General features: G+C 40.7%; 1 protein-coding gene across 2 annotated transcripts in view; it reads right to left on the bottom strand.

Moving 5' to 3' along the window:
- Window positions 1–22,920, bottom strand: part of gabbr1b (gamma-aminobutyric acid (GABA) B receptor, 1b) — a 130,032-nt gene that overhangs the window by 68,530 nt on the left and 38,582 nt on the right. For both annotated transcript variants that reach the window (XM_079878040.1, XM_079878041.1), the window contains exons 5-6: window positions 14,651–14,836; window positions 14,534–14,551 (exon numbers count right to left, since the gene is read on the bottom strand). In XM_079878040.1, coding sequence (XP_079734166.1) covers window positions 14,534–14,551; window positions 14,651–14,836 — 204 coding nt within the window. The remainder of the gene's footprint in view (window positions 1–14,533; window positions 14,552–14,650; window positions 14,837–22,920) is intronic.

Raw genomic sequence — 22,920 nt, 5'->3', positions numbered from 1 at the left:
ACATAATGAGGGTGAGTAAATGATGATAATTTTCTGTAATTTTTGGGTAATTACAACGGGAATGTTCACGAGAGTCAGTGATTTTGTAGTACAACTACACTACAAAATTAAAAGAAATAATCACAACTGTGTTTTTGTCATTATCATCCAGCTCCAGTCAGTATACAGTGTATTTACTGTGCAGTAAGCACTACGCTGGTATTCCATCTTTGCCAACATTGAGAGAGAACTCTTCTTTTTCACTGTCCTTCTATTGCTGTGTCTTTATCTCCCTGTCTTTCTCCACGCTTGCATTAAGAGCAGTGAGCTGCATGTCCCAGGCTGCTTGGAACAGGATCACGACACAGCAGACTGGATGTCACCGGAATTAGTATGGATATCCGCACATGCTTTTCGAAAAGAATGTCAAGGTTGAAGGCAACTGGGGGAATATCAGGCAAAACTGCATCTCGAGAGAAATCTCGCCACTGTCATGCACAGCCCCGCAAAGCTGAAGCACGTGGAGGTCAGCAGCTCTACCCCACACTCCCTCTGCATACAGAAAAAGCTGGCAGCAGGTTACCGACGTCCCTGTGGGCCACCTTTCACTGTCTCTGCCAGTAATTCAGACACCTGATGCACTCCATTGCTGCCTTAATGAGATCAATTAAACCACTCTCTTCAGATCTAAAGGCATGGATCATTTTAAGACACAGCCATATCCACACTGTCTGCAGGTTGGTGGAAGTCAAATGGGACTGATGCCGAGATAACCGCGTAATTCGACATCTAATTCAAGTTTAAATGGACCTGCAGCCAGATCTCCTGTGCTTGATGGGCTCACAGTTAAAGGAATGATCTAAATCTTTGTCATTGTGTTCCTGTTCTCTGAACCTCAAAACTCCAGACGGGAATTGTAAAGCGATGCTGGTGCGTTTCTGATTCCTGAATGGCTCCATTAATGGTTCTTTTAATACATTTAAGGCATATTTGGGAAACAAAGAAGTGCAAATTTTCAATTGATGCTGGATTTCAAACAATTTTTGGAATCAGGAAACAGAAAACACTGATTGTGCAATATGTTTTTGATTTACTAAAAATAACTGGCTCATAAGGTTATTTTATTCAGGAATCGAAATACACAAGTTGCACTGAGAGTCTGTCTAGATGTATAGTTTTGATTCACTAAATATAACCATCTCATTAGAGTGATTTGTGACTACACTGGTTGAGCAGTATTTTATACACTCTTAGAAGAAAAGGTTCTATAAAAAACCTTAAAGGGTTCTGTTAAGCGCTTCATATATAGAACAGTTTAGGGGTTCCCATCATGGGATCATTTTAAAGATTTATTTTTAATACATTTCTTATTAATTTTTAATTTTATAGAATTTTAGATTGTGAACATACTTTATCACTAGAAAAAAATTAAATAACCTGTTAAACATGAATAGAAACTTTTTGGAATAAATGGTTCTTTATATTTATATCAAGAATCCTAGGGTTCTTTTTTTCTAAGAGTGTAGATTCAAAGCCATTCATTTGAGAGTTGGACTACGCTAGTTGTGCTGTATGGTTTTGATTCACTAAAAAGAACTGGCAGAAAACACTGTTCATTCTGTATTTTTATTTTAAAAAATGAACCAATTTTCGATATCCAAATGCACTTAAAGGGTTAGTTTACACAAAAATGAAAATCATGACATCAATTAATCACCCTATGTCATTACACACCCGTAAGAATTTCGCTCATCTTCAAAACACAAATGAAGATATTTTAGATTAAATCTGAGAGATTTCTGTCCCTCCATTGACAGCCCACGCAACTACCACTTTGTTGCTTCAAAAAGTTCATAAAGAGATTGTAAAACGAGTCCTTATGATTCGAACGGTTTATATGATGAACAGTTTGAATTTAAGCTTTTATTCACATATAAACATTGATCAGCGAACATAAACAAAAGCTCAACTGTACTTGATTGACGCATGAGAACAAACCTCACTGGTTCTTGTGGAAGCTCAAACGTGCTGCGTAACACAAGAATAAGCCTCATTGGTTCTCACATGTCAAGCAAGCATGCTTGAGCTTCTGTTTACCATATCTGATGTGTGCGTTGATGAATGCTTATATGTGTATAAAAGCCTAAATTAAATCTGTTTATTATATAAAGCGATTGTACCTTTTCTGAAAAATTTGACTAAACAGATCAATTCATATGTATTAGATTTACGACCTCTTTATGAACATTCATTGGAGGAACAGAAATCTCTCAGATTTCATCTAAAATATTTTCACTTCTGTTTCGAAGACAAACGAATGTCTTACAGGTTTGGAACGACAAGAGGGTGAGTGATGACTATTTTAAAAAATTTGGAAGAACTAACCCTTTAAAACCTATGGATACAATAACGTCCATATGTGTTCGTTCTGCCACTGTGAATTTGGATCCTTTTGCTAGAGAAATCTGACACTAGTGAAGGACAGCAGCTCCACAGCCATTTAACTAATATTGCATAACTAATATGCTATGGGCTTTGAATTACAACCTAGCCTTAATTACAGGATTGTGTTGCAGGAATGTACACATGCATTATAGCATACTGTACAAGAGTGTTTATTAATATCCTACCCTCAAAACACCTCAAATCAACAGTCAGATTTTATTTGGTCATTAAATTGTGGGGAAATTTCAGAACACCCAGAGAGGTTCTAGGTACAGAAGCAGACAAATTAGCTCTGCTGTAACCCACCATCAAGACACAACGTGTCAAAGAAAATGACACCCCATCGAAATGATATTCATAAGAGAGAGAGAATCATTTTACGAAGAAAGACATCCTCTGCAATTACAATCGATTCTTTGTTCTCCACAGACAAGCAGAAATAAGCAACATGACAGGTGGTTGCTGGCTAATGATCATGGTTGCACAAGTTGCTGTGCCATGCCACGGCTGCAAGGTCACAGCAGGACACTGTGATTGGCTGTTCTAGTTGCCAGGTCACAGCTGGGCAGCTTGATTGGTTCTTGAGGTTGCCAGGTCACCAAACGCATGCAGGCATTTGTGGGGAACAAGGCGCCACTGATATGCCTCACGTTCTCAGAAGTGCACAAAGGACGAACAAAGGTATCTGCTCTTATTTTTCACAAGGCATAATCCAATAACGAAAGACCTCGACTCAATATGCGGAGGAGAATCAAAACCAGACATGTGAATATTGCATGACTTTGAGTAAATGAATAGACAATCCCCTACAGACGGTCTGGGGTATGATCTCAGCATCCAGCCAAAGACTTCCCTCTCATCACCCCAGTAATCTTTTTATTTGCCCGCTGCAGAGCGCGTTCTCCAAACAGATTTGTTAGATTTGACACAAAATTTCATTTACTGCTAAATGCTAGAGCTCAGAATTGCATCGTAGCACATTCCCCAGGCCTCTCAGAATTAAATGAATCGCAGAATATTAGGAGACAGATCACTCAGCCGTCAGAGATGACTGAGGCGTGATCAAACATGGAGGAAAAAGCACAGCTCGCCACTCTCTTCCATGACTGAGAAGTATTAAATCGTGTCTGTGTGTTTGTCGCTTTGATAAAGCAACGGAAGAATCTATCCATGTCGGGATTGCGGCACAGTGAGCGAGCCGCAACCACAGCTCTCGGCTGCTCTGCTGAATTGGAGTGTGAAATATGACCAGGCGCTGCTTAATAACACACCTGCTGTTTTGAACGTCTGTCCCTCTAAATCCTCCGCTAGCCCACTGACGGTTAACGCTCCTGGCTAAAATGTGCCAAGAAGCGGAGTGCTCTAAAGCATGCAGTTCTCATAAATTACTGTTGAGCTCAGTCTGTTCGATTAATTCAATTGCATGCGACGACGGCTGCCATATCAGAGCGTAATTATGCTATTCCATTATTTTCAACGGGAATACGATACGTAGCGGACAGCAGGTAACGGCAGTTTCCAAACGACCTCTGTTAAGTCTTGCTGAGAAAATATTCCAGCGCTCCATTGCTGCCATCCCCTTTGTTGCGCTCTGGTAGAGCTAGTTTGCATTCTTTTTCTTCAACTCGCTGTATAATGAGAGGAATGACAATAAAACTACTTGATGTGAATGCCTGTAAGATTAAACTATGTGGTTTGCAGAATTTGGTTGATCTCCAAACTGTCTCCTACTCCACCTCCTCCTTCTGTTTTTGGATTTAGTTTCTTTGGCTGCATTTACACTGCAAGGCCTAATGCACAATGTCTGTTTACATTCCTTTTGGACGTAATCGGCGAATAAATAATAGCCAACAAAATGTATAAAACCGATCTATACTGTTATACAAACTGATCTATACTCTGTTATATAAATAGATATTGGTCAGCTCTGTGTGGTTCAATGAGGTTTTGTTCCTCTTCAGGACAGTTCGGCTTAAGTGCATAAAACATTAAACAGAATGAATGGCTACGAGGAAGGTTAATCTGTAATTTGACATGCAGATGAGAGGGACTACAATATTTCTAAAATATACAACTAAATAAATATCAGTCATTCTCTCTCTTATTGCTCGGCTAAACGCATTTACTCATTCCATATACAATAATTCCCATACATTCAGTAACTTAAGCCTGCCATGTCACAATAGCAATGTATATTCATTTTACTGCACACCTGTTGCTTACATTGCTTCTACTTAAGATCTCCTACTCACTTTAGTCATTTTTATAACTCTGTAATATAAGCCCCCATATTGTACCAAAAAATATGCATTATTAAAAATACACATTATAGAGCAGCACAACTGAAATGTTTCAAAATGACTTGGATTCATTCCTGCTTTTAAATTCACAGATGTGATTTTGGACTGGAATTAAGCTACCACAAAACCCTGTTTGTCAATAAAGAAAAAAAGAAAAGAAAAAGGGGGGCCATTTTAACTGCAATAAAATCACTAATCCCTGTAAGTGCTGAAATGACCTTACTGAAAAAGGCTAAGGACAAAAGGCCAGAATTTAAAGAAGAATCAAACAAATTTACAAATAGGTCAGTATGACCAGATAGATATCAGATATACACTAAAAAGTTCAGTAAAATGTAAGGCTTAGGCTAGTCCTAGATTACAATGTATGTTTCAGCTGTCTTAACCAAAAGCTACTTGCATTGACATATCTTAAAATACAATATGTCAATGCCATTGTTTTGTCTCAAGATGCACACCAGTAATGTTTTTTCTAAGGCACGTTTATAAAAGCTACTTAAATGTCCTAATTGAACTAAGGCCTAATCCTGGCTTAATCTAAGTCAAGTCAAGTCACCTTTATTTATATAGCACTTTTTACAATACAGATTGTTTCAAAGCAGCTTTACAGTGATAACAGGAAAATAATGCAACAAAGTTTGGTTCTGCTGTACATCAGATCTAGAAGAAAATAGCATCATGGTCTATCTGAAGTAAGTTCAGTGATGGTTCATTTTTTGTTGTAAAAAAATTATTAATTTAGTTCATTTTTATATATATAAAGCCACTCTGGAGAAAACAGTGATGTCATCATCCAGCTCAGTTCAGTTCTCATGCAATGATGTCAATGCAGACAGATCAATAATATTGCTGAATATTAATTGTCCCCAACTAAGCAAGCCAAAAGCCAAAGGCGACAGTGGCAAGGAACCAAAACTCCATCAGGTGACAGAATGGAGAAAAAAAAAAACCTCAGGAGAACCCAGGCTCAGTCGGGGGGCCAGTTCTCCTCTGGTAAAAGACCGAACAGTGTATGATTTTGATTCAGGCAGCATAACGGGTCAGAAGTCAGATTGGATCGGAACATTCCGAATATTTATCCCAAGCCCTGTCTGTGAAACCAGGCCTTGCTTTTTAAATATATTCAAATAGAAAACTGTTATTTTAAATTGTAATATTTCACAATATTACTGTTTCACAGCAATTTTGATCAAATAAATGCAGCCTTAGTGAGCATAAAGGCCTGTTCACACCAAGAATGCTAACTATAAAGATAACTATAACGATAACTATATTGAGTCTACTCTACACCAGCGGACAATATTGTTCTGTTTATTCTAAGCACACACTGCAGTTTTGTCGTCTGTCGCTTTAAATGCTCGCTTTAAATGCGGAAAAAAAAAACTGTTCTGAAAGTGATTTCAACAATATTGTTTCTCGTTACCGTTATCGTTATAGTTGTGGTGTGAACTCTATTCTATTAATACTACTACTATACTACTAATAACTACTATTCTTTAATATTTAGAATGATTTATAGAAAAATATCTTTAGTTTTATCATTATAGTTATCTTCCTTGGTGTGAACAGGCCTTAAGAGACTTCTTTCAAAAAACAAAAAAGGCTTACCCTACCTAATTTTTTAACAGTAATGTATATCAGATTTAAAACCACATATGAAATGGCCCGATTGGATGCCAAAAATGTTGATCTCATAAGTGTTTTTGTAATTGTGGCCTTCACCATCTCTCCAAAGTTTCACCTCTGCAGCCATCATTTATCCCGTATACTTTCAACCAACCTGCCCATTTATCTCCTCTCCCCCTGCTACTCATTTGGCTGGATGCAGTAGCGTTAATGTGATCTGCCATGCTTCAGTAAAACACACTCTAATCTCCATGGCTCTATGGGTTGAGTTGGACCCTTTCTGCTATTCCTGGCTCTGCCATCCCTCATGTTTATGGTCCATCTCTTATGATGCGCTTGTCATTGGAGCGCTCGTTTCATTGTTCGAGAACCCTTGTGCTTTTGCACTTTCACGGGGCTCGATGAATAGGCAGAAAAGGAATAAGCAGGGATTGATGCCAAGGTATTTTCAGAGTCTCCAACGGGAAAGCCAGAATTCGAGGGAGGGAAGACATTGATAAACCATGTAACAAGTCAGATGTGATTGCATCAGCATCTTCGCCTCACATACAGTTGTGGTGGATGCACGGAGCATGCTGAGCATTATGAATCAGCTTGTAAAGAAAGTCCTCTCATTGGTTCTATTACACACATGCGGCAGGGATAATTGGAAAAGGAAATGCACATAAATGGCATAGTAAACCTGCTTACGCCACGGTTTAATGCAATCATTTCTCTTGCGGCCATGCGATCAGCAAGGTACAACTCATTATTTTTTTAAATATAGCCTTCAGAGCGAAGAGAATATATTAGAATTCAAATCAATGGTCACATTATTAAGCGTACACAAGAACTTTGCATGGTAATCAAGAGTGTGAGTGGGACACGTAGAGAAGGAAAGAGGAAGGAGGGGGGAGAAACGGCAGCTGAGCTGGTCCGCTGGATTAGGATGCTATGTGGATCGTTTCTCTCAAACGCTGCCCACAGGTGAGCCACTTAACCTAGGAAGTGCTGATGATCAGCTGGTATGATGGAGGTCAATGGATACGCTGATAAATCACAGAGCTGATAAAAGCGGCTTTACCACTTACAGCCCTGGGATCACAATCTGGGATCACTGTGAGACATTCATGCGGGCATGTGGAGGTGAGTGGATCTGATTTCAGGCTTTCCATGCTACTGTTAATCCTGGGAAATTTTTTACCCAAAGTTTAGGGACACTTTTAACCCTGGGTTAAACAATGTTTCAAACTAATTTTGTTGTTAGCATCACTTTAACCCTGGGTTATGAAGCACTTTTGTGGCATTGACCCTGAACTGCAATGCCAAGGTGTACAGTACGAAAAAACTGCTAGAATGTTAATGTGTGGTATAGTTTAGCAACAGACAACTGGCTGTGTTCAGTTTCGGTATCGAACAGTCCTGAAAACATTAACTAGGGATTTAACAGGGATTAAAGTCAGCATGAAACGGAAGTTGAGAATGGTTTTCTTCCCTATTGTGACATAAATCTGAGCGAAACTGTTTCTGGAATGAGGAGAAAAAAAAATGTAGGCCGGGTCTTGATGGGTCTTTTGTCTGTTGGGAATTGACTGGATCGTTGTCGTTTGCTGCGATCTTATGTGAGTGACAGGTTGTTGGAGGGAAGAGGTTATTGTCCCACCCTCGCGCCAGTGAACGTGTCATCAGAGAGATCTGAGACCACCTAGAACCCCCAGCAACCGCCAAGCCACGCCCTAGAAACCACTCTGTATATTAATCTCTAAAAGAAAAGGAAGCATTTTATCATTTAATAAAAAATTACACACTTCAAGGGATAGTTCAGCCTAAAATGAAAATTAGCCCATGATTTACTCACCCCCAAGTCATCCTAGGAGTATGTGACATTCTTCTTTCAGACGAATACAATCGGAGTTATATAAAAAAAATGTCCTGGCTCTTCCGAGCTTTATAATGGCAGTGAATGGTTGTTTGAAGTCCATAAACGTGCATCTATCCATCGTAAAAGTGCTCCACACGGCTCTGGGGGGTTAATAAAGGCATTCTGAAGCGAAGCGATGCAGAAAAATATCCATATTAAAAATGTATAAAGTAAAATAACTAGCTTCCGGCCAAATGAACATACGGAGTCCACTTAAGTCTAAAGCGCAGCTTTATAAAGTTTTAAATATGAATATTTTTCTTACACAAACGCATCGCTACGCTTCAGAATGCCTTTATTAACCCCCCAGAGCTGTGTGGAGCACTTTTACAATGGATAGATGCACGTTTATGGACTTCAAAACAGAAACAACCATTCACTGCCATTATAAAGCTTGGAAGAGCCAGGACATTTTTTAGTATAACTCCAATTGTATTCATCTGAAAGAAGAATGTCATGTAAACCTTGGATGACTTGAGGGTGAGTAAATCATGGGCTAATATTAATTTTTGGGTGAACTATCCCTTTCAGCTTTAATTAATAGCCCAGTGCTTGAACAATGTGCAACATGGAACACGATAATCCAAGAGTTAAAAATTCAGTGTGGTTTACTAAGCCTGTGTGCTGTCCTGAGGGAAGCAGCTGTGACGAATGCTGCACCTTGTTGAACGTCACCCGCTAGGTGTTACAGATGTGTCATTTTCTGGAAGTTAATGTGGCAGGTGTCTTAACATATGTGACAAGTCAGTAGCTGTGGTTGTTTTATTTTAGTGATATCTGCTGTTGCAGGTGCAGGAGGGTTAGCATCCTAACATGGACTAGATAAAAAACTGCAAATAGGACAGTTTTTTGACACGCTGTGCTGGAGGTGTAAACCATTTCTGCAATTCCAGGTTGTAACATTCTGCGATTGTTCCTGAATAATTTATCAACACTTTTAAATAAAACGAGACTCAGAAAATGAGGAGAGCTCCAGCTAACCCTTGTTTATTCTCTGCGGTCTGACTCTCCCACTCGACTGACTTCTCTGTTGAGAATGAGATTAGGTCTGCGGATGCAGAAACTGGTTCCAGGTTTGAGTGGGCACTGCGGAATGTCATGTAAATGCCAAAGGGGAAATCGATCCAGGGGGAGACCTTTTCTTGGCTACCCATGAAATTATCACACACAGAGAGATGACAAAACAGACATTCAAAGGTGCATAGAAACATACACAGGATAAATTAAAACGGACTCGAACAAGCATGGCGCTTTCATTCACACGTACACTGAAACTCTTTCAAATGATGACCTTTTACATGCTGTGAGCTCCATCGATAGGTGAAGAAGAGAGAGAGAGCGAGATCACACTGGTGCTATGAGCATCCTCTATTAATTAAAATCCTCTAATGCGGCATGCTGCATGTTGAGAGTGGACCAATCACAGAGCTTTATTCTCAACACACCAATGTTGAACGGCAGCATCTCTTAAAGTCCTCTCTCCGGGGGGCAGCAGTGTGCTTGTCTAATGACTAAAAGCCATAACAAACACAAAGCCTTCATTACACTCATTCTTAGCCACCTATTTCATCAAAAAATACACCACATCATCCTGTCTCAGCCACTAAAGCCTAATGATATCCACAGACAGAGCCTTCTGTGGATATTCTGTATTCCTTTTTAATTGACTAGACGGTGTATTCAATGCCAGAGATTTCAATACTCCCTAGTCTAATGCAGTACGTTGTCATTGTTTAGATCTATAAGCAGCTGATTAGCCATGCTTGTTAAGGTAAGTATTATTATTACTCCTACTTAGTTAGTTAATGGGGTTAGTGGTTTGAACGACCCCATATTACATTTACATCTATGTCCATGTGATTTCAAACTAGAAAAAGATGGGAAGTTATATAGGGCTGAATGATTGCTAGGCATTTATTTATACATTTAGGTGTTGCTAGGGTGTTGTAGTTGCTTGCTATGGTGTCATATCTACAGAATTTATATATCTACTCAGTAATTGCGGTCAGCATCATTAACATTTTGTGTCATTTGACCTCTTGGATGGATTGGCTCATTATTTGCCCCTGAATGATTTCAGTCTGTGTCCAAAGCAGCCTTAAATGAGATAGTTCACCCTAAAATGAAAATTAAGTCATAATTTACTCACCCTGGTGTTGTTCTAATGCCAAATGCCCTTCTTTCTTTTATGGACCACAAAAGGAGAATTTTTCTTTCTTTTAAATGTCCCGCTCACACTCCATATAATGGCAGTGAATAGCAAACAGCATCGTGCTTTTTAAAAAAGATGCAAAAGTATCAAATGAACTCATGAGTCACGTGTCGTATATTCCAAGTGTTCTGGGGGTATACAATATGAAATATTCTGAGTTGAATACATCCATTGTGTTCATTGTAAAAGAAAAATTATTGCGTTCATATCTGTCAACTGTCATTCTGACTGTCAAGTACGCAGATACATTTTTGGGACTTGTAGGCGTTGTATTTCGTGTTGCGCTTTTGTTAATCTTGATATCTTTTTTATATCTTCTTTATTGATATCTTTTTTTGTGTGTGTGAGACGGAGTGAACTGCGGCACTAACAGAGTCACATGAACGTGCACGTTGCGTGTGCACCGAAGACCAACGGCCAAGGTCAAGATTTGTAAACCCCCAGAACACGTATGAATATATGACAGGTGTCAAATGGGATCATTCTGTGATACTTTTGTGTCTTTTTTAAAAAGCATGATGCTGGTCGCTATTCACTGCCATTATATGGATGAGCACAAAATTCTCCTTTTGTGGTCCATAAAAGAAAGAAGGGCATATGGCATTAGAAAAACACTGGGGTGAGTAATCTATGACTTAAATGTTCATTTTAGGGTGAACTATCCCTTTAAGTACACAACTGTAATGACACAATAGATTAGACCGTGCAAATGTGATCTGTAACAGTTGAAGGTACATAGATCTGTATATAGCCACTGGTGTGCTGATTATCATGGATGTTAGCAAAAGCAGGTGGCGTCAGAATGCATGTTATAACCTAGGAGTGTTTTTCCAGCCAGGTAAAACTGTGAGAAAACACCATTTACTAAGTAGATGTAGCGCATAAATCATCTACTCTTCCCATCCCTCCTCCCAAATTGCTTTTTCTCTACCATCCTACTCTGTCTATCTCTCTTTTCCCACAGCCCCCTACTTTTGTGCCCCCCCCCCCATCCCCCTCCCTCTCTCCATCTCATTTCCCTTCCTTCATTTTCATCCTTCTCTCCTCTCTCATTTCCTGTTGGCCGGCCCTCCATCACCCTCTCTCTCAGTGTGCAGACATCACTGCCATATTGGGACAGTGACACCTCCATTAATCAATTTAGCAAACACCATGGGCTGATCTGCACACAGTGTCATGCACACGCGCACATGCCAAAACATTGAGGACGAATATCTACAATTCATTCACCTCAATCTGGTCCTGTGGAAGTCAAGGTCATGCAGTCCATTGGGAAATTCGTACGCAATATAAACTAAGGTTGTGGTATGTTGGATTATGCACGACTGGATGGTACAGTCCCGCTTCCTTTGTGGTTATTAAATAATTTTTTTACATATACCATATGCATCATGTCATAGAGGGGATCTCATTGGTAAGGACTGAATGGCAGCCTTAAAAGGATGTACGGCGAGCTCTGCACTCAATACTGACATCTTCTGACATGATTCTGGTATTGCATTACCAACATTAACTTGTCTAATGCTGCCCCCTACAGGTTAGTAAGGGACTCACTAACTACTGAATGAAATACTGCCCTCTTTTGACAGGAAAGTAGAATTTCAATTTATTCTTTTATTTGATTGGGGAACTTCAAGGTACTTCAGTTCAGACCTATGGTTCAGACTCAACAATGCCACTGCCAGTATATTTCTTGAAAAAAAAAAAAAAACATTTATTGTTTTCTATTGTAAAACACACAATGCTAATTTAAGATTCAAAACCAGAGAAAGTTTCAGTCCCCCCCCCAAAAAAGAAATGTATTATACAAATATTATTATAATTCAAAATAAAGAATAAAATAAATAAAAAAAGATGTTTACGTTCCCTTATTTAAAAAAGTACATGTTCACATACTGTTAAAACGAGTACTTATGGAAATTATATACTTTAGAATAACGTACTTAAGTGTGAACTTAATGTAATGTTTTTTTACGCTTATTTGCATGTTAATTGCAATTAAATGAAAATGTATTATAGTTTAAATTTATATTAAATGCAATCAGCTGCATTTTTTGACCCACTTAATTAGGACTTGAGTATATCTTTATATATAATTTCATAATTTCTATTTTCTTTGAAATATGGTTAAAGTGTACTGCAGAATGTACTGACAAGCATTTATAGTCAACTAAAATATAATTTAATGTAATTTCTGTTTAAACTTGTACATCATGTTTTTAAATATATTTGTTATACAAATTATTTATAATACAGTTTTGCAATGATGAAATGCAATTTAGTATGTTTTAATATATCAACTCTAAATGTAACATCAAGAATATTCTAAATATAACTCTGATTGTGTTTGTCTGAAAGAAGATACACAGGATGTCATATACACAGGATGGATTGAGGGTGAGTAAATCATGGGATAATTTTCATTTTTTTTTTTTTTTTTAAATACACTTTTAAGATTTGATGAACAAGTTGCTTGATTCGCCAAAAATCAGTTTGACATGATTTAAGAAATATGTTAAAGATTGCATATACAGAGATAACACTAGATATGTATCCAACCAAGTAGCAAATTTAATTTACGTGAAAGATCAGAGCAGTGCAAAAACTATTTATGAATAAACCAGTGTCCTCCTTAAAGGCACACTATGTAGCTTTTCAACCTTCATAATATATTTCCAAGACCCTTGTGATGGTACATCGACTTACAATAGGTTGAATGACACATCTGCCATAGCCTGACGGGGTCTGTATCGCTTTTACTGGCACTATGTAACTTCGGGGTTCGGGTAGTAACCCGAGCACAAAAAGAACTACAAAATTTGACTGCTTTACAGCATACGTCACTTCCCCCACCACTTCCTCAAATTTGGACGTGAGAGGCCAACCAGCGTTTGTTTTCGGCTTTCGTGCATAATATGTTTTTGTCATGGGGGCTGTTTACACCTGGCCACTTCATGCGTTTTCTCAGATCGGATAGCTATCCGTGAAAAGACCAGGTGTAAATGTCCTCCGAAACGCATTCAAGACGGATTTGAATCCGATTGCTCAAACCACTTCAGGAGGAGATCTGAGACGCATTCCAGATGAAACTGGACAAGTGTAAATGCATCTGGTTGTTGAAACCACATATGTAAATTGTACTCCTCCCAAAAATGCTAAAAAAAAAAAATGTGTGAGAGCGTGTTATAGGCTAAATGTTATAGCCAGATATGACGACGCTACTGGAATACGCATCACCGCAGATGAGCAACTGAGCATCTATTCATCAAGCCAACGTGCAAACTATCGCAAATCACAGTGAAAGTAAGTCGCAGACGCTTAACACACAATCATCATCATTAAAAGTAAAGAAATGAAATGATCTTACCAGGGCTGTTACTGCTCTCTCTTATTGCGGTCTTTGATTTTGAAATTTTAGCTGATGATCAATAAAATGCAGCTCATATCTGTTGCTTTCGGTGATGTGCACTCCATTAAATCTGCATATAGCGCGAGAATTGAAGATCGGATTTAAATCCGTTTCGCAAAAACACATTTATGTGACCAGGTGTAAATGGAATCGTTTTGATAAATCAGGTAGCTATCCGATCTGAGAAAACGCATGAAGTGACCAGTAAATAAATCTCTTATTTGTAAACTTGTTTGCGTTCTATGTTGTATGTTGTTGCGCTTGCTTGTAGTATGTCATTTTTTTACGATGCTGTTCATTCATCCATTGTTGATAATTAGACCAGTCCAATAATTTCCACATATGTCTAGCTAGCTTTCTATTATCAGAGCTGTTAACAGACTTGCTAACAAACACTCGTTTCTCTTACGTGTTTTCTGCGTTATGTTTTATTGCCTAGCTTGCCTCACGAACTAGTTTGCCAGCTGAACTCAGGTGTTGTGAGGTGTATTTATAACATAGTCCTGAGGGATATCAGGATATTTACGACAGTGCAAGTATTCCACAGCGACTCTAGGGGTCGCTGTTTGACAAAAACACAATTTCTACATAGTGTGCCTTTAATAATTACAATATTGGTCTTATCATACTGTACAATAGAAAGAATACAAAATCATTCTTACCTGTATAATGTCTGTCATCTGCATTAGAAGCAAAAAAAGAAAAGAAAAAGAGAATAACAGAATTATAAGGTATGATTATAAAATTGATTCTGTAATTGAAAGTACATAAATACTCACAGTGGCAGACGGGTTTGGGTGAGTCCCACTTGCCCAGCTTAGTGCAATGTGTGCTGTTTCTGCCCACCAGGATGAAACCCTCCAGACAGCTGTAGTGAAGTATCGTGTCCTCCACAGCTGGACCTGGAGGGTGCACCGTCACACGGCCGTTCTCCAGAGACGTCCACACCCGCGGACACGGCAGCACTGAGGTGTAAACAGAACAGCGAAGAGTCAGTTATTCAAATGTACGCCTTTTAAGATCCTTCAAAATCTAATTGAACTATTATATTGACTTGTGTCACGATCAGGTCCCGATGAGGATGATGAAAAAAGTTCAAACAGGTTACAATAAACAAAAGGTTCTTTGATAAAACAAACTCAAGTAATCCATAAAGCTAAAAGCTTTGTAACAGCGTGTATAGGATAAACAAATGAGCATACCTTTACACGTTCACACGATCAATACCAGACATTAACTGAATGAAAACTTGTTGCTTATAGGTGGTTTATATTAATTTAAGATCTATGTTTCCCTATCATTCACTCACGTTCGACGTAACGCCGACGTGACAACGTAATTGTGATCACTTCAGGGAGCCCTATCATCTTTGAGTGTCTACAGAATGAGCCAATGAAAGTTGATGTGCGTGAATCGCATCACACGCCCTGCCCCGCGCGGGTATAAACAGGAAGCGGGCGCACGCACACATTGTCTTTCACTTTGGAGCTGAGTTTCTGTTGGTCTTCTGAATACAGACTTAAGCTACTGCGTTGAAGAATCCTCTCTCCTTCCTTGTATCCAGTGTTGGTGTGACGGCGTGAACAGCGAGTGGCCACGAGCTCAAGCTCAACAACTGCTGTTTTCACAGCATTGAAATTTCTGTGTCGGTTTTTGGTGGGCGTTCCCTGAGAAGTGTTTACAGCACTGCTGTACATAACCGCCATTCCCTGGGTGCCTCAGCACTGTGGGGAGGTATTAAGGTAGCATTTTTTTGTTTTTTCTTCATAAAAGAGCAACACAAGCGTGACCAAAGCTGATTCCACTTGTGCGTTTCTGGATGCGGTCGTTTCCTGACGCCAGCAGACGGCCACAATAGTTGTCGCTCGTGTTTGGGCATTCAGCACGCTGAGGCAGCTTTTGTGAATAGTTCATGTTCCCATTGCGGGAATATGACTATCGCAGTGTTGAGATCGAGACTCGCTTACCTCAAGGTAGGTGCAGTCCTCTCGCCTATGCCCCAATCTAGTGCTTATTCTGGACCTCAGAATTGGCCTACTTCTGTGCTTAGCCATGGGTATCTGAGGGTTACCGTGAGGGCTTCCCCGCCGAGGCAATCTCCGTGGGCCCCTCACACCTCACTAACGCTGCTGCCGACAGAGCCTCCAAAAGAGTATGCTGGTCCTTCACATGGACGACCAGTCGTGTCTTTTGGAACTCCTCCTGATGACCAGATGTCGGTTGCAGCATCGGAGGGGGAGCTTCAGTCCTCTGAAGATGAGGATTCGGCTTCGTTACCCCCTTCGAGGAGTGTAGCGTTGTCCAAGTCTGATCCAGAATGCTTTCCCGGGCCGCCGAGAAGGTCGGGCTTGTGTGGAACCCTCCACCACATCCTGAACCTTCTCGGTTGGATGATTGGTTTCTCGGGGCGGGCCGTACTGGTTCTCAGCGTGCCGCCCCGGTGCCATTCTTCCCGTAGGTGCATGAGGACCTCACTAGGACGTGGACGACACCATATAGTGCCAGAAGCCGTCCTAGTGGCTCCTCCCTCCTCACCACCCTCGATGGCGGAGCGGCTAAGGGGCTAAGGGGTATGTGGATGTCCCGCCGGTGGAGCGTGCCGTTGCGATGCAACTGTGTCCAGCGTCCGCTTCCTCCTGGCGGGGCAATCCACGCCTCCCGTCCAAGGCATGTAAGTTTTCGTCCAGTCTTACAGCGAAGGCTTACAGAGCCTGTGGACAGGCTGCTTCTGCCCTCCATGCCATGGCGCTCCTGCAGGTCCACCAGGTCCAGGTGCTCATAGACATGCACGAGGGTGGCCTCCGGGAGCTCCGTGCGGCAACTGACCTCGCCCTCCGGGGCGACGAAAGAAACCGCACATTCCGTCGGTCAGGCGATGTCCACCTTGGTGGTCCAGGAACGCCACCTTTGGCTCAACCTGGCGGATATAATAATAATAATAATAATAATAATACATTTTATTTAAAGGTGCCTTTCATGGCACTCAAGAACACCTTGCAAAATCCATAAAAGCAATGACATTAAACAATAAAACCAGTACAGCAACAAACATTAAATCACATAAAAGCCTGCCTAAACAGGTACGTTTTAAGATTAGATTTAAAGACCGAAAGACTAAAACTGTTGTGAACTTCTACAGAAAGTGAGTTCCACAAATGGGGAGCCACATAACTAAAAGCTCGTGACCCCATAGAAGTTGTCCGAGTGCGTGGAAGAACAAGTGTAAGTGCAGAAGTCAATCTTAAAATGTGGGAAGGATATGAGGGACACCGATAAATATCGGTTTCTAGATGCCCCTCTTTCCCAGGTTGGGTTATTCGGCAATGCGTTTTTTGCCCAGCAGTTCTCGGCCGCCCAGAAGCAGACGGAGCGACCCCAGAAGGGTCGACCTCCTGCGGCGTCCTGAACTCCCATGAAGCCTCAGTAGCAGCCACCACCCAAGCCTCAGCGTGGAACAAGCCGCAGGAAGTCGTCCAGGCAGCTGCCAAACCAGGAGGCAAGCGAAGGTGCAAACGACCCTGAGACGGGTGACCAAGAGGTGGATCAGACTGCTCTTCAAGAGATGGTGAACCAGGTGAACGCTCCTTCCCCCGGTGGAGGGCTGGGTGGAGAATTTTTTTGTTTCCTTTTGTTTTTGTTCCCACAAAAAAAGAGCAGTTTCTGAAGCCTCTGGGTCCCAAGATGGCGCGCTTGGCAGTCGACGACGCTATGCCTTGTCACCCTCAGGCCCCTCTTTAATCGCCAGCGAGCAGCAGTGGCTGTGTCCCAGACGCACTGACGCCTTCGCACACTTACTCTGCCCTTCGACGGAAGCAGGTACGTGTTGCACCACACACTCAGACCCCACTCCAGGCCGCTATGCCGTCCGAGTCGGGTCCCTGCATCCCTCCATTCTCGCTGGCTCATCCATACTATCAGACTCGGCTATGCGATTCAGTTCGCCCGGCGTCCCCCAGCTTTCAGGGGCATTCAGTTCACCTGTGTTCTGGCGGACAATGCCCCTGTGCTCAGGGCAGAGATCACAGTCCTACTGGCGAAGGACGCGATCGAGCCGGTCCCTCCAGCCGATATGAAGACCGGCTTCTACAGCCCGTACTTCATTGTACCCAAGAAAGGCGATGGGTTACGACCAATCTTGGACCTGCATGTCCTGAACCGGTCCCTTCACAGGCTGCCTTTCAAGATGCTTACGCAGAAACGCATTTTCTCTGTACCCTCTTGGGATTTGTCTATGGTCCTTTCAGCACTTCAGCCTTGAGCCTGAGCCTTTGCAGTCAGAGGAGTTAAAAATTCTGTCCTGTAAAACAGTACTCCTGGGGCCGGTTTTACAAAGATATTTTAGACCGGTCTATAGTGTTAGACAAGTCTAAAATTTGCTCATAGACTAGTCTAATGCAAGTTAGACTGTTTCACAAAAATGAAGACTGACTTAAAGGGGTGATGAACTGAGAAATCAAAGTTTCCTTGAGCTTTTGACATATAAGAGATCATCATACTATAATAATATCCTGTAAGTTTCAGAACTGAAAACTACCTTGTTAGTCCAATAAAAGCTTTTATAGACATCAGGCTCAGCAAACGACTCGTTTTTCAAAGTGGGGAACTATGACGTCAAAGAGGATAAAACACCGCCTCCACAAAAGAAGATCAACGCCTACTTCAACACGGCCAGTTTAGCCCCGCCCACCGATTCGCCCAAACATGCTAAATAACATAGGACGACATGATAATTGCTACCGGATCGAGCTACTTCCAAGCAATAAACATGCTGTTTACTAAATATTGTGCAGTGCCTGTTTGTGGAAGAAGACAGTCATAAGCTTCCTTCGGATTCCAGCATGGTTAAACTTTATTAAATCAGTCAATCACAATTTCCCGACACGGATCTGCCAGCAACATGTAAGTAACCATGTGTATTCTAATGCCTGATCTGCGATCAGTGATTTCGGTGTAATTATTCAAGTTCAGATATTTCTCTTAAAATCGTTCAATACTGTTTATGCATCAGTGACTAAACGATCAACTTCACATAATTTCTCGTAGTATTATGAAAATAATCTTTTTTTAAACTGTTATTAAATTATATAGCCTACAGAAAGCGATCAAAGAACGATCCCTTTCGCCCAAGCTGTCAATCAAACAGCACAGCGCGAGCCGCGAGAGCTTATCTGGACACTTACCAAACTCGTGATGAAATAATGACACTGTTACACTACACAACGAAGCTCTTACTGTGTATTCACATCGTGTTTGCATTGTGATTTGGTGTAAGCATTTGTGAGAGTGCAAAAATTGCGTTGCAATGATAAGATCTTTATTCACGCGATCAACAGACTGTCTGTCATCTGCTCAGTGCTCATCATGCTGCAACCTTTCATGTGATGGAATAGATTTAAATATAATGCTTTAAACGATACTTTTCACGATTTGTTAATCTCGATAGCTGTAATAGTAAAAACGTAGTAAAAGTTTTCGAGAGAGTTCATGTAATACTAGCTATTTCATTGCAAGCATGTCAGCCAATCACAGCAGTGGGCGTTTACACTGCAGTCTCACAGCAGACACGCCCCTTAAAACGGAGCGTTCAAATCTGAGGCAGAAATCAGGCTTGGAAAAATGGCTTTTATTTATAAATTATGACAATTTTTTATGTAAAAATCATACTAACATTATAAGGGCACCCCAGGCAACATTATAAAATAATAAAACAATCCAGTTCATGACCCCTTTAATTTAGACCAAAAAAATTAGACACCTTACCCCCAGGCTAACTTAGGTCTAAAGGGGGTCGCACACCGGACGAGAAACGCAGCGCCGCGTCTAGGACAGCTCGAGGTATCGCACACCGGACGCGCATTTTCTCAGTTTATGGCCAGCAATACTGTTATGTTTAAGGACATTATCGAATTAAGATAATGTCTGTAGGCTACTATGTTACTGTACAATTAAATACAATCGTTGCAAACTAAAGTCTGCAGTCTGAACACTTTACCTCAGAGCGTCCGTTAACTGAATGAATTGAGAATATCACCTGAAAATCCGATAACATCAGCTGTTTTCATCCACACAGCTGATTTCTGTAAATGAATGTAAAACTAAATGTATATTGCAGGACAGGTTGAAGTCAGTATATACATTATCGACGATTTGAGACAAATATGAGACAAATATGAGACAAAAATGTAAATGGCGCTCTGTGGCGCGGCAGGATTTTGAACAAGGTCCTGAGCCGTTGCTGGGCACCACGGACAGACGCCGAATGGCGCCGCCGGTTTGCACTGCGTTGACATTTTATGCAACAGGAACTTTTCTGAATGCTGTTGGTGACACAGTGGGTCTCAGCAAAGCTTCTGTGTCACGGGTGGTACAGTGGCAGTAATGCATCCACGGCTTTTCAAAATGTCACAAAGCGTTTTGAGATTGTTTTGAATTAAATATTGAAGTTTATAATTTGTTTGGCACGACGAGTGGCAAACTCTTTGTTTTGTTTTGCAAACTCAGCTAGCCTGTGGGGGGTTTGGAGAAGGCAATACTTTGCTTTATCGTGGGGGTGCAGGACAGAGGTGTTAATGTTCCGTCTTTCATATGGAGAGTGTCGGAGCCAGCCTGATGAGCAGGCAAAGGCAAAATTCTTTTAAGGATTAATCTCAAAATCTCCAAAAGTCCATAGCCTATGTACAGTAGGCCCTATATCTTATTAAATTATATATTGTAGTTTTATTGATTGTATAGGTTTTCCACAAACAATTTAAATTTAGCAGATACAGAGCTCTTTTATTGGCGACCCACCTCGTTTTATTGTAAGGTGAATTCAGCAAGGCATGTTGTATCTTTGAAGGAACAAAAGCTATTTGTTACAGTTTTTTCTTTCGTGATTTGTGTGGATGACACACAGCGACATATACAGTATTATCAGCTGTATGGTGTTTTTTTACGCTGAAATGCTTAATTTCGAGAAAGACCCGCCGCGCGCAGTGAGGGAGACCAAACTTACTAAAAAAATATCCAGCGCGAGAGAGGCAAAGAAAAACGCCTGTTCTTAATTTATGTTGCTTTGAACTTTTTCCGTTTTGTACCGTTTTTATTTTTTAATTTAGCTGCAATTTCTTTGACAATAGAAATTTAAAATGTTGCAAGAATAGGCCTAAGATTCTGTGTTTCTTATTTTGCATCACAAAGGGAATAAACTCTATCGATGCAACCCTGTTTAAATAAATAAACTGTCCCGACACTTTATTCATATCTTAAAATGTGCGATGGGTTTTCAAACTTAATTAATTTTATTTTTCTTTTACATTTTCATTGTTTATTTTTTAATTGAAAGCAATACTGTATTGAAAGTATTTTTCTGATTTGTTCGATCTGTTTTGAAAAATGTCTTCCGTTGATATGGCCGGGTATACTGTCAGTCATCTCAATCTCGTGAATGATTCACACACACACAAAAAAATAATTTAGCAGATTAAAGACGAGCTTCATCATCTTCATTTTCTGGTGCGATCGACTGACAGTCTTCCTTCATCAGATGTGTCGTCTTTGCAGCGGGAATGTAGCAAATTTATGTTGTAATGTACAATTGATAATTAAACAAGATGATTGACTTTAATAAACAGATACATATTTAAGCATCAACAACACTGTCGGCTACACTGAGATTCGATCTCAGATCGTTTGAAGCTCCGAGAGGCTCTTGTTAATGCTTTGACCACAGAGCTACCGTCTGAATCGCCAACGTCTACTATTTTCTATTACTACTATTGTAAGGCTATATTTAGTTCTGAATATAACAAAGAATGCTTAAACCGACTACATCGGTTAGGAGCTGCAAGTCCTGAAAATGTTTTAATTTCACGGTAAATTATTTTAATTTATTTCACTGTTATGTTTCAGTTAATAAATCTACAAACACATTAAAATAACACGAAGAAAATGACAAGTAACCTATTGACATAGCCTTTCTAAATTATAGAAAAACTGGGCACACAATGTTAACGTGTGTCTACTTTGTTTAAATTTAATGAATTTGAATTCGTTTAACCACAATATTTATCTTGAATTTATCTGTGACCTCAGCTCAAATTACTGCCGCGGCAGATTACGTCATAAAGAGAATAAACTGACACTTTTCAAAGTCTGTGATTACAGCGCCACTCAGCGGTAAAAGGCAGCAAATACACATCCCAATTTTGCCGCCGCGGGAACGGCGGCGGTAAAAGTCTCATTCTGGTTGACCACCATCTGTATACAGGGTATCTTGTACCATGTTTTTGTATATTTTCTGTATGTCTTTAACGCAATTAACGCTGTTAACTGTCGTAGCAATCTTTTTCCAAATTAAACATTTCTTCTTGTTACTACATTCTCCGCTAAATTTCCCAAGTAAAATGTCCTTGTAACTGTTATACTCCTCCAACAAACACATTATTTCCGCTGGGGTAAACTGCACTGAGCGGCTGAATGCGCTTACTCGATCTGCCATGTTTTTTGTTTTGAAAAGTGTCTTATTTTACCCAGAATGCATTGCAGTGTAGCCCTACTTAAGATAGTCAGAGTCTTAAGTGCTTTGTGCAACGGTCTGTTTTAGATGTCTATCTGAAGTCTGACTATCTACTATATCTAAGCCATAGTCAAAGTCTATCTTTGTGAAACTGGCCCCTGGTTTGGCCTCCATCAAGAGGGTAGGGGACCTGCATGCATTTTCGGTCGACAAATCGTGCCTAGAATTTGGCCCGGCTAACTCTCACATTATCCTGAGACTCCGGCCCGTATACGTGCCCAAGGTTCCTACCACTCCCTTCCGGGACCAGGTGGTGAACCTGCAAGCGCTGCCTTTTGGAGGAGGCAAACCCAGCCCTGGCTTTTCTCTGTCCCGTTCGCGCTCTGCGTCTATACGTGGACAGAACGCAAAGCCTCAGGACCTCAGATCAGCTCTTCGTCTGTTACGGAGGCCAGCAGAAGGGAAAGGCTGTCTCCAAGCAGAGGATGGCCCACTGGATAGTGCATGCCATCACCTTGGCTTACGAAGCCCAAGGTGTGCCTGGCCCACCCG

The sequence above is a fragment of the Squalius cephalus genome (genome assembly GCF_949319135.1).
Source record: "Squalius cephalus genome assembly, chromosome: 8".
NCBI classification, from domain to species: domain Eukaryota; kingdom Metazoa; phylum Chordata; class Actinopteri; order Cypriniformes; family Leuciscidae; genus Squalius; species Squalius cephalus.
This window is presented reverse-complemented; position numbering and strand designations above follow the sequence as displayed.